General features: G+C 50.5%; 1 protein-coding gene across 2 annotated transcripts in view; it reads left to right on the forward strand.

Annotated features, from left to right (window-relative positions):
- The first annotated feature begins 18060 nt into the window (after positions 1–18060).
- The window catches only part of LOC134909062 (ribonuclease H1-like), a 90309-nt gene continuing 83584 nt past the window's right edge, over positions 18061–24785 (forward strand). Inside the window, exons 1-2 of one of the 2 annotated variants that reach the window (XM_063915475.1) lie at positions 18061–18306; positions 19375–19496. In XM_063915475.1, coding sequence (XP_063771545.1) covers positions 18254–18306; positions 19375–19496 — 175 coding nt within the window. In that variant the 5' untranslated portion in view covers positions 18061–18253. Of the gene's footprint in view, positions 18307–18402; positions 18474–19374; positions 19497–24785 lie in introns of those variants that run through there. The other variant, XM_063915474.1, reaches the window with a different exon arrangement.

Raw genomic sequence — 24785 nt, forward strand, 5'->3', positions numbered from 1 at the left:
GGACGGCTCGGTGAGACCAATTTTAAACCTAAAATCCTTGAACACTTACATACAAAGGTTCAAATTCAAGATGGAGTCACTCAGAGCAGTGATTGCAAACCTGGAAGACGGGGACTATATGGTGTCTCTGGACATCAAAGATGCTTACCTACATGTCCCAATTTGCCCTTCTCACCAAGGGTACCTCAGGTTTGTGGTACAGAACTGTCACTATCAGTTTCAGACGCTGCCGTTTGGATTGTCCACGGCACCCCGGGTCTTTACCAAGGTAATGGCCGAAATGATGATACTCCTTCGAAGGAAGGGAGTTTTAGTTATCCCTTACTTGGACGATCTCCTGATAAGGGCAAGATCCAGGGAACAGTTGGAAGTCGGGGTAGCACTATCTCAGATAGTGCTGCGCCAGCACGGTTGGATTCTCAATATTCCAAAATCTCAGCTGATCCCGACTACCCGACTCCTATTCCTAGGGATGATCCTGGACACAGTCCAGAAAAAGGTGTTTCTTCCGGAGGAGAAAGCCAGGGAGTTATCCGAACTAGTCAGAAATCTCCTAAAACCAGGCCAAGTCTCAGTGCATCAATGCACAAGGGTCCTGGAAAAGATGGTGGCTTCTTACGAAGCAATCCCATTCGGCAGATTCCACGCAAGAACCTTCCAGTGGGATCTGCTAGACAAATGGTCCGGGTCGCATCTTCAGATGCATCAGCGGATAATCTTGTCACCAAGGACAAGGGTGTCTCTCCTGTGGTGGTTGCAGAGTGCTCATCTTCTAGAGGGCCGCAGATTCGGCATTCAGGACTGGGTCCTGGTGACCACGGATGCCAGCCTGAGAGGCTGGGGAGCAGTCACACAGGGACGAAATTTCCAGGGCTTGTGGTCAAGCCTGGAGACATCACTCCACATAAATATCCTGGAGCTAAGGGCCATCTACAATGCTCTAAGCCTAGCAAGACCTCTGCTTCAAGGTCAGCCGGTGCTGATCCAGTCAGACAACATCACGGCAGTCGCCCACGTAAACAGACAGGGCGGCACAAGAAGCAGGAGGGCAATGACAGAAGTTGCAAGGATTCTTCGCTGGGCGGAAAATCATGTGATAGCACTGTCAGCAGTGTTCATTCCGGGAGTGGACAACTGGGAAGCAGACTTCCTCAGCAGACACGACCTCCATCCGGGGGAGTGGGGACTTCACCCAGAAGTCTTCCACATGATTGTGAACCGTTGGGAAAAACCAAAGGTGGACATGATGGCGTCCCGCCTCAACAAAAAACTGGACAGGTATTGCGCCAGGTCAAGGGACCCTCAGGCAATAGCTGTGGACGCTCTGGTAACACCGTGGGTGTACCAGTCAGTGTATGTGTTCCCTCCTCTGCCTCTCATACCCAAGGTACTGAGGATCATAAGAAGGAGAGGAGTAAGGACTATACTCGTGGCTCCGGATTGGCCAAGAAGGACTTGGTACCCGGAACTTCAAGAGATGCTCACAGAGAAGTGGCCTCTACCTCTAAGAAAAGACCTGCTTCAGCAGGGACCCTGTCTGTTCCAAGACTTACCGCGGCTGCGTTTGACGGCATGGCGGTTGAACGCCGGATCCTGAAGGAAAAAGGCATTCCGGATGAAATCATCCCTACCCTGATCAAAGCCAGGAAGGATGTAACCGTGCAACATTATAACCGGATTTGGCGTAAATATGTTGCGTGGTCCGAGGCCAGGAAGGCCCCTACAGAGGAATTTCAACTGGGTCGTTTCCTACATTTCCTGCAAACAGGACTGTCTATGGGCCTAAAATTAGGGTCCATTAAGGTTCAAATTTCGGCCCTGTCGATTTTCTTCCAGAAAGAACTGGCTTCAGTTCCTGAAGTTCAGACGTTTGTCAAGGGGGTACTGCATATACAGCCTCCTTTTGTGCCTCCAGTGGCACCTTGGGATCTCAATGTAGTTTTGGGTTTCCTAAAATCACATTGGTTTGAACCACTCTCCACTGTGGACTTAAAATATCTCACTTGGAAAGTGGTAATGTTGTTAGCCCTGGCTTCAGCCAGGCGTGTCTCAGAATTGGCGGCTTTATCCTATAAAAGCCCTTACCTAATTTTTCATACGGACAGGGCAGAATTGAGGACTCGTCCTCAATTTCTCCCTAAGGTGGTTTCAGCATTTCACTTGAACCAGCCTATTGTGGTGCCTGCGGCTACTAGGGACTTGGAGGACTCCAAGTTGCTGGACGTAGTCAGGGCCCTGAAAATATATGTTTCCAGGACGGCTGGAGTCAGGAAATCTGACTCGCTGTTTATCCTGTATGCACCCAATAAGCTGGGTGCTCCTGCTTCTAAGCAGACTATTGCTCGTTGGATTTGTAGTACAATTCAGCTTGCACATTCTGTGGCAGGCCTGCCACAGCCTAAATCTGTAAAAGCCCATTCCACAAGGAAGGTGGGCTCATCTTGGGCGGCTGCCCGAGGGGTCTCGGCTTTACAACTTTGCCGAGCAGCTACTTGGTCAGGGGCAAACACGTTTGCTAAATTCTACAAATTTGATACCCTGGCTGAGGAGGACCTGGAGTTCTCTCATTCGGTGCTGCAGAGTCATCCGCACTCTCCCGCCCGTTTGGGAGCTTTGTTATAATCCCCATGGTCCTTACGGAGTTCCCAGCATCCACTAGGACGTCAGAGAAAATAAGAATTTACTTACCGATAATTCTATTTCTCATAGTCCGTAGTGGATGCTGGGCGCCCATCCCAAGTGCGGATTGTCTGCAATACTTGTACATAGTTATTGTTACAAAAATCGGGTTATTATTGTTGTGAGCCATCTTTTCAGAGGCTCCTCTGTTATCATGCTGTTAACTGGGTTCAGATCACAGGTTGTACGGTGTGATTGGTGTGGCTGGTATGAGTCTTACCCGGGATTCAAAATCCTTCCTTATTGTGTACGCTCGTCCGGGCACAGTATCCTAACTGAGGCTTGGAGGAGGGTCATGGGGGGAGGAGCCAGTGCACACCAGGTAGTCCTAAAGCTTTTACTTTTGTGCCCAGTCTCCTGCGGAGCCGCTAATCCCCATGGTCCTTACGGAGTTCCCAGCATCCACTACGGACTATGAGAAATAGAATTATCGGTAAGTAAATTCTTATTTTTTATTGGTGGAATGTATGTTTTCAAAGTTATATTTATATTAAATAGTCTGGAGAACAGAACGGAAAAATGTCGTTCCTGGACAGAGATGGGGCCTAATTCAGACCTGATCGCAGCAGCAAAATTGTTAGCTAAAAGGCAAAACCATGTGCACTGCAGGGAGGGGCAGATATAACATGTGCAGAGAGAGTTAGATTTGGGTGGGTGCTGCCCTGAAGAAAGTCCTGCAGTTGTGAATGGGAGCGAGTAAACCGTGCGGATAAGAGATGCAGATCTTGTGAAGAGTGGAGAGGTCTAGTTGAAAGATATTTTGAGATACGCGAAGAGATTTATGAAATGCTAAAGACAAGACAATAGATCAAAGGCAACACATGAAAATTCAAACCAATAAGTCCACTGATTCACGGATAGTAAGTCCTCCTCTAATCCATGTTTTTCCTCCAGATGCAGTTCATGTAAATAAAACAAAATAACAAAAATGTGTAGTACTGTCTTAGGTGAGTATTCTTTTTTCAATTCTAATAGTGTTCAAGAGACCAGATACACATCAATAAAATCTGGTGTACCAGTACTCACTTAATGGAGTAGGGCTGCCAAGTACAATATATAAAGGTTTCTTTCAAACAAAGAAGGATGGCCAATAATACAGAAATAGGGGGATGAGAGTTAAATAGCGGCGTACCCAACACTCACAGATAATGCGGCTGGGATCCTCATACAAAGGTTTCTTTCACTTGTCTGTATAAATCTTATAGGTAATTTTTACTCCCAAGTTGGATATATGAAAAGGAGTTGTAACAGTTTCTTTATCCACGTTAATAGAAGCATATACACAATCCAGATAAAAGTGAAAAGGTTCCATTTATTTATCATGCCTTTTTAGTTATTCTTAATTCAATGTGTTTGGAGACTAGAGGAGAGTCCCTATTCAACGGGGTGGGTGCTGCCCTGAAGAAAGTCCTGTAATTGTGAATGGGAGCGAGTAATCCTTGCGAATAAGAGATGCAGATCTTGTGAAGAGTGGAGAGGTCTGGTTGGAAGATATTTTGAGATAAGCGAAGAGATATATGTTGGTGCAGTTTGGTTAATAGCTTTATATGTGAGTAGAAGTATGTTATATTGAATACGGTAGAATATGGGCAACCGATTTAGGGACTGACAGAGCGGATCAGCAGTTGTTGAACGTCTAGCGAGGCAGATCAGCCTCGCAGCTGCATTCAAAATGGATTGTAGTGGTGAGAGCATTTTTGATGAAAACCAGTAAGGAGACTATTGCAATAATCAATGTGGGAGATAATGAGAGCATGGATTAGAGTTTTTGCAGTGTCTTGTGTAACATAAGGTCATATTTTGGATATGTTTAACATTGATGGTTTTTAAATGCCGACCATCGATGTTCAACCCTAGACAATCGCAGATATACAAGCAGTAGCGGCGAGGTGTGTGCGGTGCACTCTGCGGGTGTAGACAATGAAGGGAGAGGGTGAGAGTCGGGTGTCAGATCCCAGTTACCCTGATATCTCTTCCACAGTCTCAAGTCATCACTATACTCCCAACTCACATCATAGTGTCAGCGTCATTTACTTACTACTGGGGGATACCCCGGATGCATTATTATATATCTCTGCTATCTGTTGTATTACTGGAATGCGGTTACTCCATGGCATGCAACACACTATAGTGTGCTTGAGGGGATTATGTGATAGTCACATTACCGGCACCTACATCCGGCCCCCCCTAATCCCGACAGTCTGCATGCCGACTAGCAGGGACTATTCCCACTCTCGCCACCGAGCCCGCAAGGGGATTAATTGCGCTCGTGCCCCCCTTGGCATTCCACAGCTGGGATCCTGGCGTCTGGATGCTGATCGCCGGGATCGCGGCCGCCGGAAACCCATACCCAACCCTGCCTGATAACCAGATGCTGACCTTCACTATAGTGTTGTCATTACATCCAAAAGCGCAAAGACCATTACTGTCCTATGATATACTCTCTCATACTGTATATATGAACGTCGGGGCCTCCCCAGATTAGCATATCTAAAATGCTGCAGAAGAACATCATTAAACTTGTTCAGAACATTAAAACACTCGCTGCCGGTCCACGTGCATGAAACTTGCCTACTCTCAGGAGCAAACGCAGGATTTCTAAAGGGTTTCTGGATACAGTATGTAAGATATATATATACACTGCTCAAAAAAATAAAGGGAACACTTAAACAACACAATGTAACTCCAAGTAAATCACACTTCTGTGAAATCAAACTGTCCACTTAGGAAGCAACACTGATTGACAATCAATTTCACATGCTGTTGTGCAAATGGAATAGACAACAGGTGGGAATTATAGGCAATTAGCAAGACACCCCCAATAAAGGAGTTGTTCTGCAGGTGGTGACCACAGACCACTTCTCAGCTCCTATGCTTTCTGGCTGATGTTTTGGTCACTTTTGGAAGCTGGCGGTTTTTTTACTTTAGTGGTAGCATGAGACGGAGTCTACAATCCACACAAGTGGCTCAGGTAGTGCAGCTCATCCAGGATGGCACATCAATGCGAGCTGTGGCAAGAAGGTTTGGTGTGTCTGTCAGCGTAGTGTACAGAGCATGGAGGCGCTACCAGGAGACAGGCCAGTACATCAGGAGACGTGGAGGAGGCCGTAGGAGGGCAACAACCCAGCAGCAGGACCGCTACCTCTGCCTTTGTGCAAGGAGGAACAGGAGGAGCACTGCCAGAGCCCTGCAAAATGACCTCCAGCAAGCCACAAATATGCATGTGTCTACTCAAGCGATTAGAAACAGACTCCATGAGGGTGGTATGAGGGCCCGACGTCCACAGGTGGGGGTTGTGCTTACAGCCCAACACTGTGCAGGACGGTTGGTATTTGACAGAGAACACTAAGATTGGCAAATTCGCCACTGGCGCCCTGTGCTCTTCACAGATGAAAGCAGGTTCTCACTGAGCACATGTGACAGAGTCTGGAGACGCCAAGGAGAACGTTCTGCTGCCTGCAACATCCTCCAGTATGACCGGTTTGGCAGTGGGTCAGTAATGGTGTGGGGTGGCATTTATTTGGGGGCCGCACAGCCCTCCATGTGCTCACCAGAGGTAGCCTGACTGCCATTAGGTACCGAGATGAGATCCTCAGACCCCTTGTGAGACCATATGCTGGTGCGGTTGGCCCTGGGTTCCTCCTAATGCAAGACAATGCTAGACGTCATGTGGCTGCAGTTCCTGCAAGACGAAGGCATTGATGCTATGGACTGGCCCGCCCGTTCCCCAGACCTGAATCCAATTGAGCACATCTGGGACATCATGTCTCGCTCCATCCACCAACGCCACGTTGCACCACAGACTGTCCAGGAGTTGGCGGATGCTTTAGTCTAGGTCTGGGAGGAGATCCCTCAGGAGACCATCCGCCGCCTCATCAGGAGCATGCCCAGGCGTTGTAGGGAGGTCATACAGGCACGTGGAGGCCACATACACTACTGAGCCTCATTTTGACTTGTTTTAAGGACATTACATCAAAGTTGGATCAGCCTGTAGTGTGTTTTTCCACTTTAATTTTGAGTGTGACTCCAAATCCAGACCTCCATGGGTTAATAAACTTGATTTCCATTGATAATTTTTGTGTGATTTTGTTGTCAGCACATTCAACTATGTAAAGAACAAAGTATTTAATAAGAATATTTCATTCATTCAGATCTAGGATGGGTTATTTTAGTGTTCCCTTTATTTTTTTGAGCAGTGTATATAATATGGGATGCGCCAGAATCCCAACACACAACGGAATGGCGCACCGGAATCCCAAAAGGACACAACGCCGTATCCTGACCGTCGAGACAGTAGGGTGGGTAAGTATTACACCGGGGATGGAGTGGGGGGGGGGTTAGGTCTAGTCTACCCCCAGGGGACTTGGGGGGGGGGGGGGGTTGGTTTAGGGTCTGGGGAGGGGGGGTAGGCACCACCATGAAGGGGGGGGGGGTATTAGGCTCTGAGAGGGAGACTGTTTTGGGTTTGCTGGGCGGGTGAGTTAGGTTTAGGTGCCACCTGGGGGAAGGGGGGGGTTAGGCTGTGGTGGGGGGGGGAGGGTTAGGCACCTAAAAGGGAGGGTTAGGTAGGGTAGGGGGAGGGTAAGACCAGGACTTTTCAAGTAATTGCTACTCTAAATCGCAGGTTTATACATGTACATATATAGTATAGCTGTATTCACAAACTGTACATAAAAATACATGCTCACATCTGCCTTCCTGCAACTTCCACCATTGCCGAGGTCCTGCAGCTGATGGTGACTGACTCCGTCTGTCGCTTCCATCATTGCCGATATCCTGACTCCTGCAGGTCAGCCTCTGATGGTGACTGCCACTGCCCGCCGCTGACTCTGACAGGCGGCACTGTGTGGACTTCGGAGGGAGCTGCTATGGCTGACCATGTGCAGCCAGCAGTCCCCCCCCCCCCCCCCCCCCCCCCCCCCCCCCCCCCGTGACACTATCTATGCAGAGAGCTACACAGCTCTCTGCTAGAGCAGCTCCGCAATCGCGGCTTTTACTGAGACAGAGACACTGCTGTCTCCGTTTAAAAAATAAAAATGTTGGCTCATCAGGGGGATTTTCCAGGAACCCCTCCCCCTGAGTGCGCCACTGACTCCCAGAATAGCCGGGAGGGTTCAGGAAAAGTAGACAAGCCTCACACATCCATCTTGCACCCCCGCACTTTCACTTGCTCACTACCACAGCTACTAGTGAAAGTGTGGGAGGGCCAATGACGCAATATGCGCTAAATCGCGTCATCGCGGCCCCGATGCCTGCTGAACAAAGCCCGTAATGCTGGTGTTGTACAGCGGGGGTGCAGCCACGATGATGCAATTGCGTCTCCACGCTCCTGTTCCGCCCCCTGTTCAGCTGACCCGGCTGCTCCCTCCCGAAGGTAGCAACTAGAAAGTCGGCATGTATGCGTGCATGGCGTTCTGAGGCCGTTTATTAACCCTTCTGTGTCACCCAGGCTGTTAGCCCTTCACCTTTTCGATTGTAAGCTTGCAAGAGCAGGGCTTTATCACCTCATGTGCCTTTCCTTCTCTTAAGGTGCATACACACTAGGCGATAATAGTAAACGACGTCCCTCATTTTGACCTTCCTGAGCGACGTCTTTTACTATATTGGCCAGTGTGTATGTGCCCCCGTCGAGCTGTGCACGGCCCCACGTGTCGTTAATGAGCCTGTCAGCCGTGCATGCAGCTCAATTTAGACTGTCGTCCAAAACCTACATGCACGGCCCAACCGCGGTGTGACATCACTGAGCAATATGGTCGTCCTATCACCCAGTGTGTACGCACTGCCGCCGACCGACCCGGCAGGGAACACATTAGGCAACGTTACTCATAGAGCACATCGCCTAGCTGTGTACCCACCTTTCCTTACAGTACACCATCTTATACTCAATACTGGTTTCTTGTATATACCCTGCACTTGTCCTATATTGTCTCAAACTGTAAAGGGACCCATACACTACCGCGACATGTCAGACGGACATGTCGCTAGCAATCACCCCCGGCAGCCTCCCAGGGGGCATGATCGCACACGATACATCGGATGCTGTCCTTTTGCATACGATGTATCTTGGGCGATCCCAGCCACACTTGCGGGGTCGGACCAGGTTGAATGTGCAGCACATTCAATCTGGAGGATCCGACGCTCACGGGAACTCGAATCGTAAATGCTCCAAAATGCCCGATTTCATCCGCTATATCGGGCCGAATGCCCGAAATCGGGCATTATCGCTCTAGTGTATGGGGCCCTTAAGTGCTTTTTTCTTGTTAATTTGATCAGTTTATGTACTGTGTAATGGGCACTGCGGATCCCTTGTGGCCAGAGGCGTATCTACCACTTGGCCAGGATGGCACTCGCCAGGGGCGCCCGTAGAAGGGGGGCGCCACCTGGAGGTGCCACCTGCGGCCAAGTAGTAGAGCGCTACAGTGGGCACGGAGTGAAGCAGGTTGCACAAATTAATAACAGCGGGGTTAATTAGCGGCGAGGGGAGGAGACAGAAGCTGTGTGCTGCTGGCTCCTGACTAAAGTCCTGGCTGCAGCAGTTCCTGTTACAGCATAACGCTCCCCTCAGCTGCTGCACCTCCAAGTCACTCCCTCCTCTGTCCCTTTGAACATAGTTAGCCCCACCCCCCTGGAGGCGGAGATCCGGCCCAGGGCCATGCACACCACGGCAGCGTGAGGAGGTGCCTGCAAGGAATCACACCGCGGAAGGAGGAGAGAGTAAGGCTGGAGACTGATGGATAGCACCATGGTGAGTCCATGGGGGTAATTCCAAGTTGATCGCAGCAGGAAATTTTTTAGCAGTTGGGCAAAACCATGTGCCACTGCAGGGGGAGGCAGATATAACATCTGCAAAGAGAGTTAGATTTGTGTGGGTTATTTTTTTTTCCGTGCAGGGTAAATACTGGCTGCTTTATTTTTACACTGCAATTTAGATTGCAGATTGAACTCACCACACCCAAATCTATCTCTCTCTGCACATGTTATATCTGCCCCCCTGCAGTGCACATGGTTTTGCCCAACTGCTAAAAAATTTCCTGCTGCGATCAACTTGGAATTACCCCCATGTCCCAAGAAGTTTGTGGCAGCCGTCTGTGTGGAGGAGGCAGGATTTGTGCAGGTGACATACACACTACTGTACATCAGTACCTGCAATTATCCCACATTTACAGTATGTGTGCGGTTAGTGTGTGTGGGGGGGGGGGTGTCAGTATCAGTATGGGGAGTGGACATGTGTATATGGGAGCTGTCAGTGTGGAGGGGAGGAAGGTGGGATTAGTGTGATGGAGCTGTCAGTGTGGAGGGGGAGGATTGGTGTGATGGAGCTGTCAGTGTGGAGGGGAGGAAGGGGGGATTGGTGTGATGGAGCTGTCAGTGTGGAGGGGAGGAAGGGGGGATTGGTGTGATGGAGCTGTCAGTGTGGAGGGGAGGAAGGGGAGGATTGGTGTGATGGAGCTGTCAGTGTGGAGGGGAGGAAGAGGGGATTGGTGTGATGGAGCTGTCAGTGTGAAGGGGAGGAAGGGGGGGATTGGTGTGATGGAGGTATCAGTGTGGAGGGGAGGAAGGGGGGATTGGTGTGATGGAGCTGTCAGTGTAGAGGGGAGGAAGGGGGGATTGGTGTGATGGAGCTGTCGGGGAGGAGGGGAGGATTGGTGTGATGGAGCTGTCAGTGTGGAGGGGAGGAAGGGGGGATTGGTGTGATGGAGCTGTCAGTGTGGAGGGAGGAAGGGGGGATTGGTGTGATGGAGCTGTCAGTGTGGAGGGGAGGAAGGGGAGGATTGGTGTGATGGAGCTGTCAGTGTGGAGGGGAGGAAGGGGGGATTGGTGTGATGGAGCTGTCAGTGTGGAGGGGAGGAAGGGGGGGATTGGTGTGATGGAGGTATCAGTGTGGAGGGGAGGAAGGGGGGATTGGTGTGATGGAGCTGTCAGTGTAGAGGTGAGGAAGGGGGGATTGGTGTAATGGAGCTGTCAGTGTGGAGGGGAGGAAGGGGGGATTGGTGTGATGGAGCTGTCAGTGTGGAGGGGAGGAAGGGGGGATTGGTGTGATGGAGCTGTCAGTGTGGAGGGGAGGAAGGGGGGATTGGTGTGATGAAGCTGTCAGTGTGGAGGGGTGGAAGGGGGGATTGGTGTGGTGGAGCTGTCAGTGTGGTGGGGAGGAAGGGGGGATTGGTGTGTTGGAGCTGTCAGTGTGGAGGGGAGGGAGGGGGGATTGGTGTGTTGGAGCTGTCAGTGTTGAGGGGAGGAAGGGGGGGATTGGTGTGATGGAGCTGTCAGTGTGGAGGGGAGGAAGGGGGGGATTGGTGTGATGGAGGTATCGGTGTGGAGGAGAGGAATGGGGGATTGGTGTGATGGAGCTGTCAGTGTGGAGGGGAGGAAGGGGGGATTGGTGTGTTGGAGCTGTCAGTGTGGAGGGGAGGAAGAGGGGATTGGTGTGATGGAGCTGTCAGTGTGGAGGGAAGGAAGGGGGGGATTGGTGTGATGGAGGTATCGGTGTGGAGGGGAGGAAGGGGGGATTGGTGTGATGGAGCTGTCAGTGTGGGAGTGGGAAGAGTTGTCAGTGGGGGAGATATGTGTCTGTGTTTAGATTTGTGAGTATGAGGGTAACGTGTGTTTGAGAGTTTTCGGGGGGGCACATTGTTCATAATTAAGTGTTTTGACAAGGAGAACCACATCTCCCAGCATCTGCAGCGTGCTGGAGATGCTAATAAGCTTTATCAAAAAGTTAAGAACGCTTATTGCTTGTAAGACTGGCTGGTAATAAGTGAGAGCTGTATAGTACGGCATTTTTCCAGTGCATATGTTTGCCGGTTGAGCTGCCACATTTCACTGAACCGTCCCCAAATGTAATTGCACCCACCTCCATCCTTAGAGGGAGAAAGTTACAGCTCTTATACTGTACTAATAGTGAATTGAACGTAGTCAGCAAGTCAACAGTCCTTATGTCGACACTACAATGCCAGCACCAGTTTCCCAACTCAGGCTGCTTAAAGCATTTTTTCCCTATCCTACCACTCACTACTAGACACCTACCCCCGTCCCCCCCTCCTCACACACACACACACACACACACACACACACACACATTCTTTTTGTGTGTTTCAGTATACTTTGCCCACTTTCCCATTTGTTTTACTTTTTCTGGTATTTCTATCTCTCCTCCCTCTATAGTTTATCAATTGCCCACTTTCCCTGGTGCTTTGCTGTTCTTAGACTCTCTCCTCTGTCTAGACTGCAATGGTTCCCAAACTCGACAGTTCATGTTTTCCAGGTCGCCTGTGGATTTTTAAAATGTGGCAGTTGGTGATAACACAGTGCAGCTGCCATGTGAGATGGAAAACATGACCAGTTAGCAGGGGTGTATCTACCTATTGGCCAGGATGGCACTCGCCAAGGGCGCCAGGTAAGGAGGGGGCGCCATCCATGGCCAGGGGGTAGAACCAAGTGGTACTGTTAGACTTAGTGACTGTCTGTTAGCACTTGCGCCAGTGTCCGGCAGCAGCGCACTGCAATTCGCTTGTAATCAGACACAACATAAACTACAGCTCCCAGCAGCCCTTGTTGCTGGGAGCTCCCAGCAGCCCTTGTTGCTGGGAGCTCCCCGCACCAAGGGCTGCTAGGAGCTGTAGTTTACTTTGAGTCTGATTGGTCACTAGTGCTGAGCTGTGCCGCTGGACACTGGCATTTGGCTAGGGCCGTGGACGGAGTGGAAGCACGGGGGTGGGACTACACAACACTCACTGCCAGGCAGCCCAACAGCATGGAGGAGAGGGAGAGAGGACAATGAGCTACTAAAGTACATGCAGTCAGCGTGCCCTGTCTGTAATGTGAGGGTGGGGGGGATACTATATAGTCTGTCTGTATGTATGTGTGTCTGTGACTGAATTTATGTATGTGTGTGACTATGTATGTATGTTTGTGTGTGCATAAGTATCTACTGTATTTATGTGTGTTTTAGTGTGTGACTATGTATGTGAATAAGTGTGTAACTATGTACAGTAAGTATGTGACTGTATTTGTAGATACTGCATGTGTGACTGGACTGTATATCATATGTACTGTATGTGTTTTGTTTGTGACTATGTATGTAAAGCTAGCCATATACCAGGACGATATCTTTCCAACCAGCCAACTAGTTGGCTGGTTGGAAAGATAATCTGGCAGTGTGTGGGAGCAAACGATTATCAGCCGTTTGCTCCCACACGCTAAAAAACGGTCAGAAACGGTCTAACCAACTAGTTGGGAAAATCAAACCTGTTTGATTTTCCCAACCAATCGTTCAGGTGTAGGGGAAAACTTCCCTCCAACTGAACGATAAGTAGGCGGACACTGGCTGCTAGTGTCCGCCTACTTTTGTCTCGTGCTGCAGGTGACGCTCTGTGCTCCATACCCCTCCGGCCACCTCACCGCCCCAGCCGCAGTGACCAGCCACCGCACAGCCACACTGCACCGCCAGCCTCCCGCACCGCAAATTAACCCCCCTCCGCCCGCCAGTCCCTTTCCTCCGCTGGCCGCCCCATCCAACCCGCCAGCCTCCCTCAGCCCTGCTCGCAGCGGTAATTCGACCCCCGGCCGCCAGCCTCCCTCAGCCAGCGCACCGGTAATTCCCCCCCCCCCCCCCCCCGCCCGCCCGCCAGCCTCCCTCAGCCAGCACCCCGGTAATTCCCCCCCCCCCCCCCCCCCGGCCGCCAGCCTCCCTCAGCCAGCGCACCGGTAATTCCCCTCCCCCCCCGGCCGCCAGCCTCCCTCAGCCAGCGCACCGGTAATTCCCCCCCCGGCCGCCAGCCTCCCTCAGCCAGCTCACCGGTAATTCCCCCCCCCCCCCCCCGGCCGCCAGCCTCCCTCAGCCAGCGCACCGGCTCCCGCACCGCATATTCACACCCTCACCCCCCCGGCCGCCAGCCTCCCTCAGCCAGCGCACCGGCTCCCGCACCGCTAATTCACACACCCCCCCCCCCCCCCCGGCCGCCAGCCTCCCTCAGCCAGCGCACCGGCTACCGCACCGCTAATTCACCCCCCCCCCCGCGCGCGCCGCCAGCCTCCCTCAGCCAGCGCACCGGCTCCCGCACCGCTAATTCACACCCCCCCCCCCGCCGCCAGCCTCCCTCAGCCAGCGCACCGGCTCCCGCACCGCTAATTCACACCCCCCGCCCGACAACAGACAGACACACACACACACTGACCGCGGGTAACCCCACCGCTGACCGGAAAGTTCCCACCATTGAAACTAATGGAGGGAGCTGTGCGATGCGCTTCTGTCACTTCAGACGCGCACAGAGCCAATCAGGTGAGTGCCACGGCGCTTCCTGATTGGCTGAAGAGACACTTCTGTGACAGCTGTCACGGGGGTGTCTCTGCATTCGTGGAAAGGGGTCCCATGTGTAAACATGGGACCCCTTTCAGTCCGTTTGGTCCGGGTGTTCGGTTTGTTGTTTTGCCAAGTACATGGATTATAATCTGGACCCTGGATCAGGTGAGTATAATTATCTTTTATTTTCAGGTACCCGTGGATTCTACTTGGAGAAGAGGACCGACTGCTTCGTGTCAACATAGGTAAGTATGTGTGTGTCGACATGTGTGAAATAAAGTTTTACTGTCACGGTGTGTGTCTCCTGTTTTTATTTGGGTATTTTTTTTCCATTAGAACTACAGGTACCAGCGGGCCCGTTTTTCTCCCGCATGCTGGTACTTGTGGTTCTCCAAGTACCAGCTTGCGGGGAGGCTTGCTGGGACTTGTAGTACTACTGGAAAAAACAATATTCTTTCCATTTTCTCAAGGCTATCAGCCCCCCATCCGCAGCCTTTGGATGGGGGGGGACAGCCTCGGGCTTCACCCCTGGCCCTTGGGTGGCTGGGGGGGGGACCCCTTGATTGAAGGGGTCCCCACTCCCCCAGGGTACCCCGGCCAGGGGTGACTAGTTGGATATTTAATGCCACGGCCGCAGGGCACTGTATAAAAGTGACCCCCGGCTGTGGCATTATCTGTCCAGCTAGTGGAGCCCGATGCTGGTGTAAAAAATACGGGGGACCCCTACTCTTTTTGTCTCCCCGTATTTTTTGCACCAGCACCAGGCGCAGAGCCCGGTGCTGGTTTTAAAAATACGGGGGATCCCCTGTCCGTTTTTCCCCCGGATTTTTAGAACCAGGACCAGCTCGAAGAGCCCGAGGCTGGTTATGCTTTGGAGGGGGGACCCCACGCAATTTTTTTTCGGGTTTTTCCCATTCCATTTAAAAAAATAATAATCTTTTAAAAAATATATAAATAATACTTGTGCCTCCAAAAAAGACAAACCAAGTACCTAATCCCTTCTAATATAAATAGATATGCTATTACCCAAAAAAAAAAAACACCAAAAAAAAACATGTTTTTACAATTTTTTATTAGATTCCGCCAGCAAACTGTGGCGGATTGAAAATGACCGAAACCGAAACGTTAAGCTGTCAGAACAGGGTCACGTATGTTCTTGATTTTTGAAAAGTCCTAGAGTGCCGCCTATCGTTTGTGATGTGTTTGCTTTCTGAAGCTCAGGAGGGCACCAGGCAAGCTGTACATTTTACTACATTGGGAGTGCCGAATATCTACATCTGGTGTGTGTATATATATATATATATATATATATATATATGCGCCTTGGCAGCCCAACCATGCTGGTATCCATAGTTCAGTATAAAAATTAGTAAATCTAATAAATGTATGGTGGTGAAAGAAAAGCCCAGTTTCACTGAAAAAAAAGACACTTCTGCATGTTTTGAAATGAAAAAACAAAACAAAACTGAAGAACTGTAGGCAGGCACTGTCCGCCTACTTCGGTGACATCACAAGTTGGACAGAAGTTGGAAGGTTGGTTGGTCTGATGAAAAGTTGGTTAGATGTGTGGAGCACTGGTAAAAAGTTGGTGAGATGTGTGGGGCACTGTTTTAGTTGAACAGACAAGTTGGATGGTTGGAAGTTTGGAGTGTTGGAGAAAAGTTGGTCTGATGTATGGCTAGCATAAGTATATATGTGTGTGCCTATCGGCAGGATCAGATATACTAATGGCAAATGTGGTTTGACCGCATTCCCCATATAAAATTAGGAATATATTTATTAGCACTGGTCCACATTTCCACTTTCTATTTGCATTCCCCATATGCCCTGTATAGACTGTGTTTTCAGTAGTGGTATGACAGTGTGGCGTAACGTGAATGAGAGACACTACTGTGCGTTGTAATGTGAGTAATGGACACTACTGTGCGGTGTAATGTGATACTGTGTGGCATAATTTGAATTGGAAGTACTATTGTGCGGCCATGCCCCTTCCCCACAAGGCCACATTCCTTTTTTGACACGCCTCCCTTATTTCAAATATGTGTGTGGGGGGGGGGGGCTGCCCCTGACTTTGCCAGGGGCGCTCGGACCCCTAGATACACCCCTGCCAGTTAGGTATCCTTGAGGGCCGAGTTTGAGAACCACTGGTCTAAAACGTCAGTGTCTGTTGTCCACTTTGCCCAATGTCTTATTTTTCAGAGTATTTCCTTTCTCTGATGTGCGGAGAGGTCGTACAGTAATGTTTTACAGTGTAGTGTAACCTATAGAAGGGTTAGCAATGTAGTGTAGGGTATAGAGGTGTCAGTAATGTAGTGTACGGCATAGAGGGGTAAGTAATTTAGTGTAGGGTGTAGAGATGACAGAGATGTATCGTTGGGTGCAGAGGGGTCAGTGATGTAGTGCAGAGGAGTCAGTGATGTAGTGTAGAGTATAGATGGGCCAGTGATAAGAGGTGTCAGTGATGTAGTGTAGGGTGTAGAGGGGTCAGTGATGTAGTGTAGGGTGTAGAGGGGTCAGTAATGTAGCGTAGGGTGTAGAGAGGCCAGTGATGTAGCGTAGGGTGTAGGGGGGTCAGTGATGTAGCGTAGGGTGTAGAGGGGTCAGTGATGTAGCGTAGGGTGTAGGGGGGTCAGTGATGTAGAGTAGGGTATAGATAGACCAGCGATATAGCGTAGGGTGTAGAGGGGTCAGTGATGTAGTGTAGGTTATAGAGGGGTCAGTAAAGATACTAATCCCAGGTACTTACTACACTTATTGAATGAAAACACAAACTGCAGGAAAAAATATGCAATCTGGCTCAAAGAAAAAAAGCAAAGGCCAGAGGTTAATACGAGTGACCAGCGCGATGCCTTGCGCCACATAGCATTATGTTAAACTGAGATGTAAATTTTTAATATGGGGGATGGGGACACCAAGGAAAAATTTTGCTCTGGAGAACTACCCGTGATCACATAGTCTGGGTCGGGCAGGTTAGCTAGCCTATACAAATCTGTTGATCGCGGAGGTTGGGGGCTGGACTGATCCAGTGACTTGCAGTTAGGGTAGGCAGGGGAGGCAGAGCCTCAACTGTTATATCGAGTATACCCCAGTTTTTTTTTTACTATAAAAATTAATAGAATAATACAAAAAAGATATTTATAACTATATAGGGTAACAAAATATGTACAACCTTGTATAATGCCCACATGAACACTACGGTTCATATGGGATGCGGTCAACACTACAAGGGGGGTTAGCAGAGTCTGAGCAGTAGCCCCTGCGATTAGCCATAGCTGCCCCCAAACTTTAGCCCTAGCCACCACCCCAGGGGGATTAGGGTAGGGAGCAGAGGAGGGGTAAATTAATTACACTGTCTGCATTCTAAAAATCATGATGTCGCAGTTGGTCATGTGACTGCCAGTATCCTGAACGCCAGCATTTCCTAACACACCCGTTCATATATGTGTATGTAACTCTGGCTCTGATACTAGCCCGTGCCTCCTCAGCCACTGACCTCACTGCACCACACTGGGCTGTTCATGATCCATTGCTGCTCGGTTTCCTGTCTGCTGCTGCTACTGGCCAGTTCCCATTGACAGTGAGTCCTGAACAGCAATGTTTGGCAGTGTTTGGGGTGCGCAGTTGGTGCAGCCCCACTATTTCAAACGTGGTCTCCACTGCAGCTCAACCCCTGCAACTGCCACTGGCTTGCTGTGCTCTCTCTGGGAGGGGGGGGGGCGCCAGGCCCTATTTTGCCAGGGGCGCTCAGACCCCTAGATACACCCCTGCTTGTGGCGCCACAGATTGTAAGCTTGTGAGCAGGGACTTCCTATTTCTATGGATGTCTGTTTTTGCCCAGTTTTGTTCTATTACTGTTTTAATTGTAGAGCTCAATGAAATATGCTGCGCTATACAAGCAACTGTTAATAAATACATATAAATAAAAGCTAATAATACTACTGTAAATCCCTGCTGCACGGATGTGAGAGGTAAGGGGGCTGTTTCTTAAAATGTGCATGTTCCCCCACCCCCTGTACCCGGCCCCGCTGTCTGTCACTGGCTAAAGGGGGATCCAGAGGTGCGTAAGTGGTGACTGGCTTAGCACATGCCCGCCGCCTGTTGCCCCTCCCCCTTATCGGGTTGCAGCGGCCATTTTCAGTGCAAAGTTTGCCCCGTTTGGAAGCAGGAGTGCTGTGCTGCCGCCGCGGAGTGTCCCCAGTGATTCGCCTGCTCCCGCTAAACCGTGTCTGTCCCCTGCCGGTATCTTGTCCTCTGCCTGCGGATTACTGTACGGAGATGTCGTTCTACGCGGTGAAGAAAGGACGCAATCAGGGAGTGTACAACTCGTGGTATGTGATGCGTGTTACTAGCGGGATTATTGCAGACTGGTCCTGTGCCCGCACATGGCTGTATATCTAATTGATCGTCTCTAGTGGGATCAGGTGTAAAATGTTACATCCATGATCCGCGTCCCTGCCTGCAGCGGAAGCTGCTCATCTACAGCATGGGAGTTGGTGTAAGCTCTAAGCAGGGTAGCTATGGGAGGGGGGGGGGATTCAGTTGCAGGTAAATTATGCACTGCCTTTGTTATTACCAGTTATTTATATAGCGCACACATATTCCGCAGCGCTTTACAGAGAATATTTGGCCATTCACGTCAGTCCCTGCCCCAGTGGAGCTTACAGTCTAGATTCCCTACCACATGTACACGAGCACACATTCATACTAGGGTTAATTTGTGATGGGATCCAATTAGCCTACGGGCTGAAACACATTCCGGCTCCCACCGCCCTGCACGATCCCGCCTGGCTTTTTACCACTGCCGTGCTGCGTGTCTTTTCACACAGCACGGGCCCGGTTGCAGCCTGAAATAACCACTGGAAGGTCCGGCTGCCGGGCTGGGGCCATGTCGTCTTTGAAGGCAGAGAACCGTGTGTGTGAAGGGGAGCTTTCACACGCAATGGTATTTTTTTCAAGCCGTGTCTGCTGCTGTGCATGTGCGTAGCATTACACACAGCTCAAAGCCGGTGTGTGTGTGTGTGTGTGTGTGTGTGTGTGTGTGTGTGTGAAAGACTACCGGATGGCAAAAAGCCGAACAGTATGTTTTTGGATTGTGGGAGGAAACCCATGCAAGTATGCGGAGAATATACAAACTCCACACAGTTAGGGCCATGGTGGGAATCGAACCCATGATCTCAGTGCTGTGAGGCAGTAATGCTTACCATTACACCATCTGTACCCCTTGCTCAAATCACTGAACTGCTTGCAAAGTCTACGGGGTGGTGAGCAGGTAAGTGCGAGATCGCGCTTCTGTAAACTGAGTTGCCAGGGCAATTGAATCCCCCTCATAGCCTGATTTCAGTAGTGGATTATCATCTTTTATATGATATTAATATTCCTGTGTTTTATCCTCTCAGGGATGAGTGTAAGGAGCAGGTAGACCGCTTTCCATCGGCCAGATACAAGAAGTTTGCTTCAGAGGATGACGCCAGGCAGTTTGTAAGGGACGGCCGGGAAGCCCCGTCCCGTTATAGAGAAAGTAAGTTGTTATCTGAGAGGCTGAAGACATTTTTGTAGCCAGGATTCCCAGGGACTGGTTTGGGGGTCTGGCGATGGCAAGAGTACTTTTCTAATGTGGGGGCAGTAGGTAAAATTGCCTCTTTGGGTCATTTATTGGGGTCTGTTTAGCAAGGGAGGCATTTGATATGCCGGCTGTCGGTATCCCGGCGCTCAGCATACCGGCGACAATCCCGACAGCCGGCATACCGGCAACTATTTTCCCTTCTGGGGTGTCCAAGAAACTCCTGGAGGGAGAATAAATAGCATGGCGTCCGTAGCTCGCCACTGTGTCCGCAATGTGGCGAGTGCAGCGGGCCCGCAAGGTGCACTTTTGTGCTCGCCCAGCTGCTGGCATACGGGATCACGAGCGCCGGCATACCGTAGTAGACTCGTTTAGCAAGCAAAGTTTCACTTACGTCATGTGGAAACTAAAGTGTCCTATTCATTTATATATTATACCATTATATTCTATACAGTAATACAGAGTTAGACACAACTCCCAACTACAAGCACAGAATGCCCTATTCCGTAATGTGCATGCGCAGTGAGAGGGAGTACTAGCCCTTTGGGGATCAGTACGTATTTCCGACGGTACAGACAACGGCATCCCAGCCATCAGTATGCCGGCTACGGGGTGAGCGCTAGCAAGCCCCTTTTGGGCTCGTTGCACTCGCCACAGGCTCTATCCCCACTCTATGGGTGTTGTGGACACCCGCAAGTAGAAATAGCCCCTGTGCGCCAGGATTCCGGCTGGCAGCATTGTCAGTAGTTGGGATTTCGTCGTCTATCCTAACCGCTGGGATCCCGACTGCCGGCAATGCAACTGCATCCCGCCCTTTGCACCTCTCTGTAGGGAGGTGGCTCTGGCGTAGTCCAAATACAGTAATTGAACTTGCGCTACTTACATAAAAGTAGTATGGGGAGCATGTACATGTTTGCCTCCTCTTAGAGCAAAAAACAAATATGGAGCACCCCTGTAAAAATCTCACTGTACTGCTTCAGGCTAGACTTGCAGCTGCAAAATCAGAGGGACTTGTGAAAATACCAATACTAGCTATCGCAGCTAGGCTGGTGGCATTATAGTACGGTAGGGGAACCCTGTGATCCCGCTAGGCTGTGTTAGCAAAATGCGCCCTGCTGGCCCTCCCGAGTTCCTGCGCGCCCCCCCCCCCCCCCCCCCCCCACCTCCATTGAACCTGTTTCCACCCCGCCTCCTGGTGAACGTTGTCCCTTCCTGCTGCGGTTACCGCACTGAACACTCTCTCTCCAACTGAAGTCTGTCCGCAGTTGAATGCATAAGAATCTGGAGTCAGACAGTAGGGCTGGGTTTACCTCTGTTGCCTTAGGCTAACCCAGCCTCCCGTCTGTACCCAAATAACAGAAGACGATAGTGAAGAGCAGCCATTAACAGACAAGCTCATCCTCCTGGGGACTTTGAAGGGGACATGTGGGGTGGTCTTAGGGGCATTGATGGGGCATGTGGGATGGTCAAATGCTGAGCACACTCACAGAGTGATGGAAACGGGGGCATGCCTCTTTTCACACCTTTCAGTATGAAAAGAGCCCTCAGTGATCACAACCTTGCCATAAACAAACCCTAGAGTGGGCACTACAAACCTGCAGTGGGGTGTCATGTAGTACCTACCATACCTAGGCGGGTCACCACAGGACTGAAGTCTCTTGGTGGTTTGATCCCACAAAGCAATCTATATGCTCTATTTATGCAAGAGGTTTTCTCACAATCTTCACCAAAAGAGGTGAAACCATTGTGATTTCCTGGTGTAATATATAAGGGGAATACAATTTCATGTGGGAAATAAAAAAACAAACAAATCCGCAGCGCATGGTTTCTCTGACGTCCTAAGTGGATGCTGGGACTCCGTAAGGACCATGGGGAATAGCGGCTCCGCAGGAGACTGGGCACAGCTAAAAGAAAGCTTTAGACTACTGGTGTGCACTGGCTCCTCCCACTATGACCCTCCTCCAGACTTCAGTTAGAATCTTGTGTCCGGCTGAGCTGGATGCACACTAGAGGCTCTCCTGAGCTCCTAGAAAGAAAGTATATTTTAGGTTTTTTATTTTACAGTGAGATCTGCTGGCAACAGACTCACTGCAACGAGGGACTAAGGGGAGAAGAAGCGAACCTACCTAACTGGTGGTAGCTTGGGCTTCTTAGGCTACTGGACACCATTAGCTCCAGAGGGATCGACCACAGGACCCGACCTCGCTGTTCGGTCCCGGAGCCGCGCCGCCGGCCCCCTTACAGAGCCAGAAGCAAGAAGTGTTCCTGAAAATCGGCGGCAGAAGACTTCTGTCTTCAACAAGGTAGCGCACAGCACTGCAGCTGTGCGCCATTGCTCCTCATGCACACCTCACACTCCGGTCACTGATGGGTGCAGGGCGCTGGGGGGCGCTGAGGGCAATATAAGACACCTTGGCTGGCAAATCTACACCATATATAGTCAGGAAGGCTATATAGGTGTAAAAATACCCCTGCCAGAATTCCAGAAAAAGCGGGAGAAGTCCGCCGGAAAAGGGGCGAGGCCATCTCCCTCGGCACACTGGCGCCATTTTTACCTCACAGCTCCGCTGGAAGGACGCTCCCTGGCTCTCCCCTGCAGTGTCAAGCTACATAAGGGTAAAAAAGAGAGGGGGGGCACTAAATTTAGGCGCAGTATATATTATATAAGCAGCTATAAGGGAAAAACACTAATTTATAGTGGGATCCCTGTGTTATATAGCGCTCTGGTGTGTGCTGGCATACTCTCTCTCTGTCTCCCCAAAGGGCTTTGTGGGGTCCTGTCCTCTGTCAGAGCATTCCCTGTGTGTATGTGGTGTGTCGGTACGGCTGTGTCGACATGTTTGATGAGGAGGCTTATGTGGAGGCGGAACAGATGCCGATAAATGTGATGTCACCCCCTGCGGGGTCGACACCTGAGTGGATGGTGCTGTGGAAGGAATTACGCGACAGTGTCGACTCCTTGCATAAAAGGTTTGACGACACACCAAATGTGGGACAGCCGGCTTCTCAGCCTGTGCCTGCCCAGGCGTTTCAAAAGCCATCAGGGGCTCTAAAACGCCCGCTACCTCAGATGGCAGACACAGATGTCGACACGGATACTGACTCCAGTGTCGACGACGATGAGACTAATGCATCTTCCAATAGGGCCACACGTTATATGATTGAGGCAATGAAAAATGTGTTACACATTTCTGATGTTACCCCGGGTACCACAAAAAAGGGTATTATGTTTGGAGAGAAAAAACTACCAGTGGTTTTTCCTCCATCTGAGGAATTAAATAAAGTGTGTGAAGAAGCGTGGGCTTCCCCTGATAAGAAACTGGTAATTTCTAAGAGGTTACTAATGGCGTACCCTTTCCCGCCAGAGGATAGGTCACGTTGGGAAACATCCCCTAGGGTGGATAAAGCGCTCACACGCTTGTCAAAGAAGGTGGCACTACCGTCTCCGGATACGGTTGCCCTGAAGGAATCTGCTGATAGAAAGCAGGAGGCTATCCTGAAGTCTATATATACACACACAGGTGTTATACTGAGACCTGCTATTGCTTCAGCATGGATGTGCAGTGCTGCAGCTGCGTGGTCAGATTCCCTGTCGGAAAATATTGATACCCTAGACAGGGACACTATATTGCTAACCGTAGAGCATATTAAAGACGCACTCTTCTACATGAGGGATGCACCAGAGGGATATTTGCCGGCTGGCATCTAAAATAAGTGCAATGTCCATTTCTGCCAGGAGAGGGTTATGGACTCGGCAGTGGACAGGAGATGCAGATTCTAAAAGGCACATGGAAGTTTTGCCTTATAAGGGTGAGGAGTTGTTCGGGGATGGTCTCTCGGACCTTGTTTCCACAGCAACAGCTGGGAAGTCTACATTTTTACCCCATGTTCCCTCACAGCCAAAGAAAGCACCGTATTATCAGGTACAGTCCTTTCGGCCCAATAAGGGCAAGCGGGTTAGGGGCGCGTCCTTTCTGCCCAGAGGTAGAGGGAAAAAGCTGCAGCATACAGCCAGTTCCCAGGAGCAAAAGTCCTCCCCCGCTTCCTCTAAGTCCACAGCATGACGCTGGGGCTCCACAGGCGGAGCCAGGTACGGTGGGGGCCCGTCTCAAAAATTTCAGCAATCAGTGGGCTCGCTCACGGGTGGATCCCTGGATCTTTCGAGTAGTATCTCAGGGGTACAAGCTGGAATTCGAGACATCTCTTCCCCCCCCCCCCCCCGCCGTTTCCTCAAATCTGCCTTACCAACAACTCCCTCAGACAGGGAGGCAGTGTTACAGGCAATTCACAAGCTGTATTCACAACAAGTGATAGTAAAGGTGCCCCTACTTCAACAAGGACGGGGTTACTATTCCACAATGTTTGTGGTACCGAAACCGGACGGTTCGGTGAGACCCATTTTAAATTTGAAATCCTTGAACACGTATATAAAAAAGTTCAAGTTCAAGATGGAATCGCTCAGGGCGGTTATTGCAAGCCTGGACGAGGGGGATTACATGGTATCACTGGACATCAAGGATGCTTACCTGCATGTCCCCATTTACCATCCTCACCAGGAGTACCTCAGATTTGTGGTACAGGATTGTCATTACCAATTCCAGACGTTGCCGTTCGGTCTATCCACGGCTCCGAGGGTCTTTACCAAGGTAATGGCCGAAATGATGATACTCCTTCGAAAGAAGGGAGTTTTAATTATCCCGTACTTGGACGATCTCCTGATAAAAGCGAGGTCCAGGGAGCAGTTGTTGGTCGGGGTAGCACTATCTCGGGAGGTGCTACAACAGCACGGCTGGATTCTAAATATTCCAAAGTCACAGCTGATCCCTACGACACGTCTACTGTTCCTGGGGATGGTTCTGGACACAGAACAGAAAAAAGTGTTTCTCCCGGAGGAGAAGGCCAAGGAGCTGTCATCTCTAGTCAGAGGCCTCCTAAAACCAAAACAGGTGTCGTTGCATCACTGCACGCGGATCCTGGGAAAGATGGTAGCTTCCTACGAAGCAATTCCATTCGGCAGGTTCCATGCAAGAACCTTTCAGTGGGACCTGTTGGACAAGTGGTCCGGATCGCATCTTCAGATGCATCGGCTGATAACCCTGTCTCCAAGGACCAGGGTGTCTCTGCTGTGGTGGCTGCAGAGTGCTCATCTTCAAGAGGGCCGCAGATTCGGCATACAGGACTGGGTCCTGGTGACCACGGATGCCAGCCTTCGAGGCTGGGGGGCAGTCACACAGGGAAGAAACTTCC

Source organism: Pseudophryne corroboree, chromosome 4 (assembly GCF_028390025.1).
Source record: "Pseudophryne corroboree isolate aPseCor3 chromosome 4, aPseCor3.hap2, whole genome shotgun sequence".
Classification (NCBI taxonomy): domain Eukaryota; kingdom Metazoa; phylum Chordata; class Amphibia; order Anura; family Myobatrachidae; genus Pseudophryne; species Pseudophryne corroboree.